Here is a 14561-nt window from a genome sequence, read left to right on the forward strand (position 1 = left end):
CTTTTATAGGAAAACATAATCAATGACGTCACACCTACAGACACACCCCCCCTACAGTTAACAGAAACACAAATGAGGTCACACTTAACCCCTTCAGCGCCCCTTTGTGGTTAACTCCCAAACAGCAATTGTCATTTTCACAGTAAACAATGCATTTTTAATGCATTTTTTGCTGTGAAAATTACAATGGTGCCAATAATGTGTCAAAATTGTCTGAAGTGTCCGCCATAATGTCGCAGTCATGAAAAAAAATCGCTGATCGCCGCCATTAGTAGTAAAAAAAAAATAATTAATAAAAATGCAATAAAACTATCCCCTATTTTGTAAACGCTATAAATTTTGCGCAAACCAATCGATAAATGCTTATTGCATTTTTTTTTTTACCAAAAATAGGTAGAAGAATACGTATCGGCCTAAACTGAGAAAAAAAAATAATGTTTTATATATTTTTGGGGGATATTTATTATAGCAAAAAGTAAAAAATATTGATTTTTTTTCAAAATTGTCGCTATATTTTTGTTTATAGCGCAAAAAATAAAAACCGCAGAGGTGATCAAATACCACCAAAAGAACGCTCTATTTGTGGGAAAAAAAGGACGCCAATTTTGTTTGGGAGCCACGTCGCACGACCGTGCAATTGTCAGTTAAAGCGACGCAGTGCCGAATCGCAAAAACTGGCCAGGTCCTTTAGCTGCCTAAAGGTCCGGGTCTTAAGTGGTTAAAGTGACACTAAAAGTTCATTTTTTTTAAAATAATAAACATGTCATACTTAAAGTTCGTTTTGCACAGAGTGGCCCCAATCCACCTGTTTTGGGGTCCCACGGCGGCTCTCGCAGCTCCTCCCTGCATTTGATAACCCCCTAGGAGAAGCGCTCTCCCAAGGGGGTTACCTTACGGCCCATGTCACACACTCTGCGTCCATAGCCGTCGGGTGTAGGACTCGGCCCCGCCCTCCGGCACCCACGTCATTGGATTTGATTGACAGCAGCAAGAGCCAATGGCTGCGCTGCTATGAATCTATCCAGTGAAGAGCCGAGAAGCCATGGAGAGAGCGACGCGGGATCGCACCCATGGAAATTCGGGGCTCAGGTAAGTAAATTGGTGGAGCTGGGGGGCCAGATAGCGCAGGTGTTTTTTCACCTTCATGCATCCTATGAAACACGTAGGTTTACAACCCCATTAAGCTTTGATAATACAACCTGGAAGCTGATTGGTTTCTATGCAGAGCTGCACCAGATTTTGCACTCTCCAGTTTTAGTAAATCCATCCCTATCTGACATACTGCAGCTTCTAATGCACATTGTGAAAAGCTCACAGTGTGCAGTTAAACCAGAGTAAGTAATTTCAGCCCAGGAGAGGAGCCGGTACAACTGTACAAGACTAAAGGGAAGGTCTGAGTTAAGCTTTAAATGACTTTATGGTGACATCAGGTGCAAACAATTTTTATCGGAGTTCCCCTTAAAATGTTGCTTGTAACTTTCCAGAGGGCTCCGGTGAACTGCCGCCGCCGCTGTCACTGTGTGATTTCCTATCGGAAGATCCGTCCAGCCCTCCATTTGTTGCCGGCCAAGTTCTGAGCACATCAACCGTGCGCAATTCACCAGAGCCCCCTTCAAACGCCAATCTCCCCCTCCGTCCCCCCTTAGGGCAAGACAGCTGGCAGCCCACCACGGCGCAAACCGTGCCGCCGTCCCGGCCTGCCAGCGTGGGGGCCAACGTTTCCTGAATGTGACAGCGTGCGGACAAATGATACGTGTCACCCGAGATCAGGAATCGCAGCCCCCCCCCCCCCAGGTCGTCACGTCCCGCGGCACAGAGCCTTTCTCCCGTTCCATCTAATGTTGGCCGCCTGGCATTTACATTTTACTGACGTTTATTCTCTCTTGTCTCGGCGCCAGGTGAAATATCACCAGCGATATCACAGGGAGATGAAGGGGAAAGCGAGCGCGACAGATGTGGCGTTTACTAAACAAACTGCAGATGAGCTGAGCCAGGTACGTGACACCCAGCGGGACCGGCGGAGCTGTCAATCTTTGGATGCAACCACCTGTCTGTCACCCCCACCTCCTCCCGTCCCGCCAATCCCCTCCGGTCTTTACAGAAATCAAACACGAATCAAAGTCACAATTCGTCGTCTTTGATAGGATCTTACAAGCCTTCGCCGCGACACACATCCTGAAATCAAATAATCCACTAATGGTTCGTCTTCCCCTGACACCCATCAATGGTTCCAATCCTGCACCCCACACCCTCTACCTTTCCCTCTCCTGACTTCTAAGCCCCCGGGGATGTTGGTTGGAATCCCACCTGAGATTTCTCGCAGTGTCATTTGGCCGCTCCACCCCCAAATGCAATTCCAATGTTTGGTGGATAATGGGGAGCTAAACTATCTTATATACCGTATTTATCGGGGTATTGCGCGCTCTGGCGTATAGCGCGCACCCCTAAAGTGGACCCGCATTCCTGTAAAAAAAAACATTTTAGTACTTACAGTTTTGGTGTCTTGCGCGGCGTCCATCGTCGGCCTCGTCGGGTCCGGCGTCCATCTGCGGCTTCGGGTGTCCTCTTCGTCGGGTCCGGCGTCCTTCTGCGGTGTCCTCCCCGCTTTCCCGCGCCGAGTTTGAACACTGCGACGGCATATACCGAGCGCAGTACACTAGTGTATAGTCGGGCAGGCTCGGCTACTCGAGCCTGCCTGACTATACACGAGTGTACTGCGCTCGGTATATGCCGGCGCAGTGTTCAAACTCGGCGTGGGAAAGCGGGTATCAGCGTATATCGCGCACCCGATTTTGCCCTGATTTTCAGGGCAAAAAAGTGTGCGGTATACGCTGATAAATACGGTATCTATTGATAAGATCCCTGTGCATCCGCACACCTTCTGTGTACTGACTGAGGAGGTCTCAGGTGGGCACGACTGCCCTGCCCATTACGTGGCGCTCTCACATCCCTATAATCAGGGCCGTCTTTAATGTTGACCCTGGGGAAAAAAAATCTTGGGCCCCCCCCCATCATGCAATTTTGCTCTCCACCTGCTCTGAAACATACAATAAATATCAGCTAGACTTAAAATCAGTTTACTGTATCAGATCAGGCAGTGATTGCGATGGGTTGCCAGAGGTTACAGCATATCATTACCACTTATTGACTGGTTGCTAGAGGTTACAGCACACATTACGGCTCACTGATTAGTTGCTAGAGGTTACAGCACATGATTTCTTCTTGTTGATTGGTTGCTAGAGATTACTGTACAGTAATACTACTCGCTGATTGGTTGCTAGAGGCTACAGCACATAATCTCTTCACTGCAGAGGGGCATGATATACATATGAATGCCGCCGGCCTCAGCTATCTACATATGAATGTGGTCGCTATTTACATATGAATGCTCCCCTTATTTGCATATGAATGACGGTTATTTACATGTAAACACAGGGTCTACAGGTGAGTCATCTGTACATAATAGGGCAGAGTTGGGAAGCACTTCACACTGAGAAATCAGGACACAGCAAAGGACTAAAACTTCAAGGGACAAGGCAATGTAAACTGGGATAGTTGGCAAGTATGAGGCAGGTGCTTTGGGTCCCACAACAATGACAGGGCCCAGGGCAGCTTCCCCTTTGCCCTGCCTTAAAGACGACCCTGCCTATAATGAGCTTCTGTGCCCATTATGTGGGATTCCCACCATCCCTATAACGAGCTTACTGGTCTACACACCTGCTGTACCCATTATGAGAGGTTCCATACCTATAATGAGCTCCTGGGTTTATACACCTACTGTACCCATTATGAGAGGTTCCCACCATTCATATAATGAGCTCCTATGTTTACACACTTGCTGTACCCATTATGAGGGGTTCCCACTATTTCCTGTGCTGAATTCCTGGGTCAGTACACCTGCTGTTCCCATTATGAGAGGTTCCCATAATCTATGTAATAAGCTCCTGGGTTCACACACTTACTGTACCCATTATGAGAGGTTTCCACCACACCTATAATAAACTCCTGGGTTTACACACCTGCTGCACCCAATGGGGGTTCCCACCATCCCTATAATGAGCATATAGGGTTCTACACACACCTGGTGGGAACCCATTATAATGTGTCCATTATGAGAGGTTCCCATCATCCCTGAATTGATTTCCTGGGTCTGTACACCTGCTGTGCCCATTATGAGGGGCTCACACCACCCCTGTGCTGAATTCCCAGGTCTGTACACCTGCTGTGCCCATTATGAGGGGCTCACACCACCCCAGTGCTGAATTCCCAGGTCTATACACCTGCTGTGCCCATAATGAGGGGTTCCCACTATTTCCTGTGCTGAGTTCCTGGGTCAGTACACCTGCTGTGCCCATTATGAAAGGTTGCCACCATCCCTGCACAAGGTTTCAGGGTCTGCACACCGGCTGTGCCCATTATGAGGGGTTCCCACTATTTCCTGTGCTGAGTTCCTGGGTCAGTACACCTGCTGTGCCCATTATGAGAGGTTGCCACCATCCCTGCACAAGGTTTCAGGGTCTGCACACCGGCTGTGCCCATTATGAGGTGTTCCCACTATTTCCTGTGCTGAGTTCCTGGGTCAGTACACCTGCTGTACTCACTATAAGGGGTTCCCACCATCCCAGGGCTGAGTTCTTGGGCCTATACAGCTGTGTCTTCATGAGAGGTTCCCACCCCTCCACGATGCTGAGTTTTCAAGTCTGCACACCTGCTGTGCTCATTATAATGCATTCCCACTATGCCTGAAAGGCCTTCAGCCCCGGTTCACATTGCTGCGACTTTTCATGCGACTTCTGACACCTAAAGTCGGATGACAATTAAAAACCCATTTATTTAATTTTCGGCCATTCCAATCAATCCGACTCAAGTCGCAGCAACTTTTAAAAAGGTTCCTGTGCTACTTTCATGTGGCTTGAGTGTAAAAGACTCCTCAAGTCGCATGAAAGTCACAAGTACGTCACACTGCATAGTTGCACTTGAAATCACATGACAATGGGGGTCGCAGCAATGTGAACAAAGCCTCAAGGATCTGCAGAATCTAAAACATTTCCAGGCGTGTTGGATGACCATTCCCCTGCCACACTTTGTGGTTCCATCCACTGATCCCTATGTCAGTGCTGTGTCCTCTAGTGACGTAGGGACCAGTGGATGGTACCACAACGTTCAATGGGAAGTCAGCATCCAACACACCTGGAACAGTCCTATTAAATACTAAAGGTCCCTTGGGAACTGAAGAGAGCGATGATTGAAGTCACCACCAGCAGACAGAGAAGTATTCTCCACCTTCTTTAGCACTACAAATAAAAACTATAGTGACAGTCATAATATTCATTTTGATGCATTCCGGTGCATCCCCCACGTATTTGCGCTTTCCATACGTTTTACCATAGCTGTGCCATTGCATTAGGCTGTGAACCACAAAGCTCAAACACACATGCACATAAGAGGAGTAGACAGTGTCAGTAGACCAGTGAACAGTGTCAGTAGGGATGAGGTTGGTGTCAACAGTTTTTTTTTTATTATTTTATTCTGTTTTTATTTTTTACAATTTTTTTTATTATTTTTACAACAATATTTTATTATTATTATTATAATTTTTTTTTTTTTTACAGTTTGTTAGGAGCCTCATTGAGGGGCTTTGGTGAAATAGCAAAGAAAGGGACTCAGGACAGAGATTTCCCAGTCCCTTTCTCTGTAGCCTAAGCTGCCACAGTGGTAGAGGCCCTCAGCAGTCAAAATATTCATCACACAGGGTGATCAGGGTGTGCCCAGGCACACCCTGTGCGCACGTCTATGCGCTTTACTGCGTTCCAAGCAGAAAAAATGCAGCATGTTCTGCTTTTGTTGACTGCACTGGAACACACTACACTGGTGTGAACTAGGGTCATTGGAATACAAGGAAAACACAGTCCATGCGTTTTTGATGCAGAATAAAAACGCACTGGACTTCATCTATTTATCTCTTGGCACTGAAAACTTTTCCTCTGTAGAATAAGCATCTAATGCTGGTTCAGTCCAGATGGCATAGCATGGAGAGGATTCCTTTTTTGTTCCATGATCCTGCAGGCTTCCTACCCACTGGTATACAGTAGCTACTAGCTACTTCTTTTCTCCGGTCATGTGATCACTCCCTTGCTGCCATCATTACGTACAAAGTATTCCTCTGCATTACATCCTAAATGAGCATGAAATCAATTATACAGGGGGAGAGGTAGGGGACCCACATAGAAATATTATATAACTCTATAACTGTAACGCAGCTTTAAAGGAAACATTTTCCTGGAGAAAGACAGAGGCTGCTTTTGTGGACCACTTCTTCCGATAATGCTAGTTACCTGGCCAACATGCTAATCCTCTGGCTTTGAAACTTTGAGCCACTGACCCAGAACCACTATGCAGATCACAGAATATGACTTTCCTCTAACATTCACTTTTTTTTAAGAAGGAGGTCAGCATCATAACCCGCCCCCCCCCCAATTTATATATATATATTGTGACAGGAAGTCAGGTAAATCTGTGGGTGTTGTCACAGACAGGACATACATTTCTGCCTTGTTTAGACAATACACCAATTGTTATTAGGCGTCGGCTGCAAAAGTAGTCAGAAAAGGGCGTTGGAAAACTTCAGCTGTTCAGAATGAGGCAATTAAGGCCTCTATAAGTAATCCAGAGAATTACCACTGAATTGCTGCATCCTGAGGCTTTGTGAGTAAGGAGAGCAGTAGCTGAAAGTCTTCTGAGGAGGTGAGGTGGTGTTTGATTTTTCTGTGTGATAAAAATCAAAAAGAGACTATTGTTTTTCTGCTGTATGACCAGCAGTGTCTGCCCAGCAGTAGGCTGTGCCAGACTCCCTAGGTTCCTGTGTGGTGAAGGTAGATGGCCCAAGTGGCCAGGGTTTATTTTATGTTTGATTTTGTTTATGCTGTTTGGATGCTTGCACTTGTTTCCAGCAAGATGGAAGAATAAACCAAAATCTTTGTTTTCAACCGTCTTCGACTGCCTGTCTGTATAAATTCAGTGTGTGGTGAACCCATTCAGTGGGTCACACACCCCGCTACCGAGCTAACCCCTTACAATATATATATATATATATATATATATATATATATATATATATTGCATTTTACCATTCCTTCGATGCAGCAATCACATCTATAGACTGATAAACTGAAATATACTGTGATACATTTATTTTTATTTTTTATTATTAGTTTTATTGAGAAGTTTTCGAAGTATAAACAGATTGTAAAACTGTATATAAGGTACAGAAAAGAGATATGGTCACAACAAACGTCTGACATAAACAGTATCAATGTACATCAGGTATTGGTTACAACTGTAATCAAAACTTGAGGATAAAGAAACACCAATTAGAGAGAAGAAAATTAGCGTAAGTTAAGACTAATGCCGCGTACACACGGTCGTTTTTTGTGATGAAATAAAACAACGTTTTAAAAAACGTCATTTATAATGATCGTGTGTGTGGGCAAAACGTAATTTTTTGTCTTCTGAAAAACGACCAAAAATAAATTCGAACACGCTTCAATTTTTTATGTCGTTTTTCAAAATGTCGTTTTTTGTGTCATTTAAAATGATAGTGTGTGGGCTAAAACGACGTTTAAAACAAAGTTTTTAAACCTGCGCATGCTCAGAAGCAAGTTATGACGCGAGCTTGAATGGAACAGAGTGCTGTCCTACGTGCTGAACGTAACCGCTCTTTGCTAGAGCATTTTGAAAAAACGATGGTGTGTGGGCAACATAGTTTTTTAAAATGAAGTTTGAAAAACGTCGTTTTTTTTCATGAGAAAAAACAACGTTTTTTTACAAGACAAAAAATTACCGTGTGTACGCGGCATAAGATAATAAGACAGTTTAATGTACTGAGTCACTTTTAATTGAGCCACCAGATGGCGCCTCTGGGTGCTTTTAGCGTGTATCCTATACTGCTTTGTAGGTAGAACCTTCTGATACTGGAAGTAGTGTATAGTAAGAACTATGGGCAATTGTGCAACATTTTTTTGAAAACTGTAACAATATCATTTCTCCTAAAACTTTATATAAGGCTCGGTTCACACATAAGCGATACAGGAACCAGCGCAATTCCTGTGCGTGTTCCCGCACCGCATATGAGTCACAGGCAGTTCACACCGCTACGGGTGTCAATAGAAAGTTAATAACACCCCCAGATCGGTTAGCAGATTGCAATGCAAACTGTCAAATGGTAGAAGAATCAGATTGCATAGGTGTGAAGACCCATGCGATTCGATTTCAGTGCGGACCAAAAAAGGGTCCTGCACCAATTTGGTGATAATGCAATTTCAGCCATACAGTTTGTATGGCTAAATTCACATCACACAGACATCGGATGTGATCTGCACAGCAATGCGAATCACATGCAATGTCTGTTATCGCACAAGTGCGAACCCAGCCTGAAAGAAACAATCACTTTCCACAGCAAGCCACCTAAATTAAATGCAAGAGTGCAGGTTACCAATCCACAATAATAAAATAAATAAACAAAATCAAGAGCACCTTTCTATTATCTTTGTAACAAAAATAAAACAAAGAAACAACATATTATAAAATGTATCCTTTTGTACATAATCCTCTTTGCATCCCTGATGTACTGTATTTAAAAAATAAACAAATAATTCAATAAATACATCCTCCTAGAGTACTGGGGCCAGATTCAGAAAGAATGGCTTAAGTTTAGGCGGGCGTAGCGTATCTCATGTACACTACGCCGCCGTAACTTAGAGAGGCGAGTACCGTATTCACAAAGAACTTGCGCCCTAAGTTACGGCGGCGTAGCGTAAATGGGCTGTCGTAAAGCCGCGTAATTCAAAGTAGGCTGGTAGGGGGCGTGTTGTATGGAAATGAATCGTGACCCCACGTAAATGACGCGCCTAACGAACGGCGCATTCACGCGCATGCTCAGTATCACGTCAAATTTTCTCCCTAAGTTACGCCGGCTCAATGCTTAGTCGACGTGAACGTAACCTACGCCCATCCCCATTCACGTACGACTTACGCAAACGACGTAAAATACGACGCTGTTCCGACCTCCATACCTTAACATGACTTACCCCTGCTTTATGAGGGGTAAAGTTACGCCGGTCGTATGCCTTACGGAAACATACGTATTTTAATACGCCAGGCGCAAGTACGTTCGTGAATCAGCGTATCTAGCTCATTTGCATATTCGACGCGGAAATATACGGAAGCCCCCCTAGCGGCCAGCGTAAATATGCACCTAAGATACGACGGCGTAAGAGACTTACGTCAGACGTATCTTAGACAAATTCTGGCGTATCTGATTCTTTGAATCAGGAGCCGAGATACGACGCCTCACATTCGGACTTACTAAGTCCTTTGTGAATCTGGCCCCTAGAGTCTTATGCCCCTTTCACACGGGGTGGATCAGTAACGTAAATCTCCACTTGATCAGCGGGGATCGCTCCGTTGATCCCCGCTGAGCCGACGGCTGACAGGGCGGTCCCCGCACACTATGCAGGGACCGCCCTGTCTTTTCTCCGCTCTCCCCTATGGGGGGTTCAGATGAACACAGACCGTCTGTCCGTGTTCATCCGAGCCGCAGACGGAAGGAAAAATAGGGTTTACTTCCGTCTACAGAATCGGATCATTGTGGAGGCGGGTGAGATCGGGTGTCAGCGGGTGTTCAACCGCTGACATCCGCGATCTCATAGGGACCAATGTATGTCCCTTTTTTATCCGCAAACGGATGGATGAAAAAGCGGACATACGGTCCACAGGTGTGAAAGGGGCCTAAATTGCAAATCAATGTGCAGGGATGAATAAGTACTGCATGTCTTTAGGCATAAGAAAGGTGACAGTTTTTTGGGGGTGAGCTGTTTGTGGGAGCACAGGGTGCTATTGAAGTGGAATAGCACACAGTGAATGAAGAGGATAATAATTCTTAAGAAGACACACACAGACTGTTGATTTGCAAAAACCTGGATTTTTATTATTTTATATGATCTGGAGTCATAGTCTTTTGATTTTTTAGTTCATACATCACAAGTATGTTTATGCACAAAGTGATACATTTTGTATTACGTTGTTTTTTTTTGCTTTTTTTGATATGTACACAGCACAGGAATGGTGGGAACCCCTCATAATGGGCACAGCAGGTGTATAGAGTCAGGAACTCAGCACAAGGATGGTGGAACACCTCATAATGGGTACAAAAGGTCTACAGGCCTGAAAACTACAAAACAAAAAAAACTGTGCTGGTGTTATGGACTATATACAGTGTCCTTCTATCAAAAAAAAGTACTTATGATGTGAAAAAATGGTGAGTCACATATGAACACCACAAAATGCAAATACACAACTGTAACAGAAGTGTAATTATACAAAAATTTATATCACAAGCAGTCCATATACTGATAAGGACGTCTAATCCAGACGAAACGCGTTGAGGCGGGTACTTTTGATTGTTTTGTAACTTCTGGTGATGTCATGTCCTGGCGGTGTTATGAATGCCACTTCTGGTTCCTGAGGCATTGGTGACAATCTTCCCCCATAGTGAGCAGCGTGAATACACTTAGTCCTGTTTTATGAGCACAAATACAAGTGAGGCCTTAGAACTCAGCACAAGGATGGCGGTAACCCCTCATAATCTTGTGGTGAATGCTCGCACACTATCACTTTAAATAGAACTTGCGCCCTTAGTTACGGCAGCGTAACGTATGTTTTTGCGGCGTAAGTCCGCCTAATTCAAATGGGGATGTTGGGGGCGTGTTTTATTTAAATTTTACTTGACCCCTCGCGTTTTTCACGTTTTTTTGAACGGCGCATGCGCCGTCCGTAAAATATCCCAGTGTGCATTGCTCCAAATTACATCGCATTACGTATTGGATTCGACGTGAACGTAAATGACGTACAGCAGTATTCGCGAACGACTTACGCAAACAACGTAAAAATTTCAAAACTCGGCGCGGAAACGACGGCCATACTTAACATTAGCTACGCCTCATATAGCAGGGGTAACTATACGCCGAAAAAAGCCGAACGTGAACGACGTAAAAAAATGTGCCGGCGGGACGTACGTTTCTGATTTGGTGTATCTAGCTCATTTGCATATTCCTCGCGGAACTATACGCCACCTAGCGGCCACCGTGATTATGCAGCCTAAGATACGACGGTGTAAGACACTTACACCAGTCGGATCTTAGGGATATCTATGCGTAACTGATTCTCTGAATCAGGCGCATAGATACGACCGACCGCACTCAGAGGATATGATGGCGTATCAGGAGATACGCCGTCGTATCTCGTTTCTGAATCCGGCCCCCTGTGTGTATAGTGACCCCTCTCCCCTGTGGTGTGCACAGTACATGCATATAATGTAATACTTGTGATTGGATTTGGCTTCTGATTTTGATCGGTTCTTCTCCCTGCAGGAATATGACGAGGAGCAGGAGGAGTACAGAGGGAAGGGCAGTTTCCCAGCGATGATCACCCCTGCCTACCTCAATGCCAAGAAGGCCAACGAGTTCATCAGTGATGTGCGTATTCTTTAAATTAGTAGGCCAACCCTACCCCATCCTCTAAATTTCACTGAGACTCTAATGGTGGCCACACATACTTTGATTTTTTTATCCAACTGATGTTCAATATGATCAAAACCAACAAATCTGCAATCAAACAAAAAGCCATAGCTTTCTTCTGATCGATTTAAACTCTACTTAGATCAGATTCGATTGAATTGAGTCACCAGGCCAGGATGGAAAATTATTGATCGTTTCCCATCGATTGGCAGGTCTGAGATGCTTTATTCATACAATCAATCTAATTATGAGATTACATATTGGAAATAGAAAGTTAAGATCATATCTTAACTATCAATGGAAATCCACTTCCCAGTATGTGTCATATTAATAAAATGGGTCGAAGGCACCCTAAGGCCACCATACGGCGTGGATGGAGGAATCTCCCCTGCTGGCTATTGTATTCAGATGGCCGGCGCCCACGGCTGTCTGAAAAACTAAACAGTGGTTGCATCTAATTTAAAGTAATTACTGTTACTTATTTTTCACTTTTGTTCAGTTGGGTGGTGCCAACCTATGGCTGCAATTCTGGCAATTTCCAATCAGCCAAAATTCAAGCCAAGTATGGCAGATTTTAATATGAGATAATTTCTTTGGTATGACCAGTGGCGGCCCATCCATCCATGTGTCTGGCCCCCTGATCTACACGAAGGGCACCGGACGCATGGATTACAATCAGGGCACGAAAAAAAGGAGATGGTTTTCCCTAAAAATCCATCTCAGACAGTTATCCTTGAAGAGGATCTGTTATGGATTTTATGGGGGACCTACACAATAAACAGTACAAAAAGAAAACAGTATGGGGCCCAAGTTCATAGCAGATCCTTATCAAAACATGCAGGAAAAGCAAAGGGGGCACTGAGCATGCTTAGGGTTAGGACCACTGTAAGAGGTAGGCTCAGTGCTAGTTTTAATATTACTGTGTTTCCCTGAAAATAAGACCTACCCTGAAAATAAGACCTAGCACTATTTTCCAGGAGGGCTGCAATATAAGCCCTACTCCAAAAAAAGCTCTAGTTTTAAGTGCTTGTCTGCTTTTTGGGGAAAACACAGTATAATCCTCTGTTACAGCGGTGTGCAGCATGCTGTGTGTGCGTCTCTGATCTCCTGACTGTCCGGGGGGATCTTGGCCCCCCTCTCTGCAGTGTTTAGAGGGGAGAACACAGCTCCGGGCAGGTGATGGAAGCGCAGAGTGGCAATATACGATAAGGGTGTTTGCACAGTTGAATTGCAGCAGCACCTTTTGCATTATATGATCCTTTTACTGATATGCTCATACTGAGGATTCCAGCGTGGCACGCCCTACCCTGAAAATAAGCCCTAGTGTGTTTTTGGTGTCCAAGATTAATATAAGACCCGGGCTTATTTTCGGGGAAACACAGTAGAGGTAGGGTAAGAATTAGGCTCAGTGTCCAGGTGAGTGTTAGAGATAAGGGGCCATTCATATACAGTTAGGTCTATATATATTTGGACCCAGGTACAATTTTAGTTTTTTCAGGTATTTGCCAAAACATATTCATGCTATAGTTATATAATGGATATGGGCTGAAGATGCACGCTCTCAGGTTTAATTTGAGGGATAGGGTTTAGGAATTACAGCTCTTAATAATAGTCACCCTCCCTTTTTCAAGGCACCAAATGTAATTGGACATATGAGTCAATCACCTGATCTCAACCCAATTGAGCATTTCATTTGCTGAAGGCAAAACTAAAGGCAGAAAGACCCACAAAGAAAGAACAACTGAAGACAGCTGCAGTCAGAGCCTGGCAAAGCATAAGAAATGAGGAAACCGAGTCCAGTGGCGGCTGGTGCTCCAAATTTTTGGGGGGGCGCAAACAAAAAAAAAACAATTGCAGCCTCACTGTGCCCATCATACACAGCTACTGTGCCCATCAATTGCAGCCACTGTGCCCATCAAAGGCAGCCACTGTGCCCATCATACACAGCTACTGTGCCCATCAATTGTCACCACTGTGCCATCAATTGTCGCCACTGTGCCATGCCATCAAACACAGCCACTGTGCCAATCAACTGTCACCACTGTGCCATGCCATTACACACAGCCACTGTGCTATCAATTGTCACCACTGTGCCCATCAATTGTTGTCACCACTGTGCCATGCCAAACGCAGCCACTGTGCCATGCCATCAAACGTTACCACTGTGCCCATCAATTGTTGTCACCACTGTGCCCATCAATTGTTGTCACCACTGTGCCCATCAATTGTTGTCACCACTGTGCCCATCAATTGTTGTCACCACTGTGCCCATCAATTGTACTCGTCACTGTGCCCATCAATTGTACTCGCCACTGTGCCCTGTTAAATGCTGCCAGCCTGCCACTGTGCCCTGTATTATGCCCCCTCCCCATTTCAGCCCGGCACTTACCTTTTTGGGGTCAGCCATCCTGCTTCCACCGTCCCTCGATGTCTTCTCCCACCCTCGATGACGCTTCAGCCAATCAGGTTACCAGGTTACCAGAACCGGTGAACCTGATTGGCTGAGACGCCTGTCAGTCTTATACAAGGAGCGCATCCCTAGTGCGTTCCTTGTATAAGCTTCCGGGACCCGAGGACTGTACTCGGAAAAGCCTATCAGAGCCGTTGGCTCTGATAGGCACTTCCGTACAGCCAACCAACTGCCGTTATTCAGATGGCCGGACATGAGCGCCGACCATCTGAATAGAGCAGCGGCAGCGGCGATAACATAGATTTGTGCAATGCATGAATCTATGTTATTAGACTCAGTGGCGGTGAGAGCCAGAGGGGGCGGCGCTCCAGCGCCCTCTATGGATGAACCGCCACTGACCCAGTCTCTGGTAATGTCCATGGGTTCCAGACTTCAGGCAGTCATTCCCAGTAAAGGATTCTCAACAAAATATTAAAAATTAACAATTTATTAATGAATATATTGATTTGTCCAATTACATTTGAGCCCCTGAAAATGGGGGGACTGTGTATAAAAGTGGTTGCAGTTCCTAAAATTTG

General features: G+C 45.0%; 1 protein-coding gene across 1 annotated transcript in view; it reads left to right on the plus strand.

Annotated features, from left to right (window-relative positions):
• The window catches only part of LOC120946832 (nebulin related anchoring protein), a 170777-nt gene that overhangs the window by 41722 nt on the left and 114494 nt on the right, over window positions 1-14561 (plus strand). Inside the window, exons 9-10 of the mRNA XM_040361581.1 lie at window positions 1899-1994; window positions 11427-11531. Of these exons, the coding sequence (XP_040217515.1) occupies window positions 1899-1994; window positions 11427-11531 (201 nt within the window). The remainder of the gene's footprint in view (window positions 1-1898; window positions 1995-11426; window positions 11532-14561) is intronic.

The sequence above is a fragment of the Rana temporaria genome, chromosome 8, assembly GCF_905171775.1.
Source record: "Rana temporaria chromosome 8, aRanTem1.1, whole genome shotgun sequence".
NCBI classification, from domain to species: domain Eukaryota; kingdom Metazoa; phylum Chordata; class Amphibia; order Anura; family Ranidae; genus Rana; species Rana temporaria.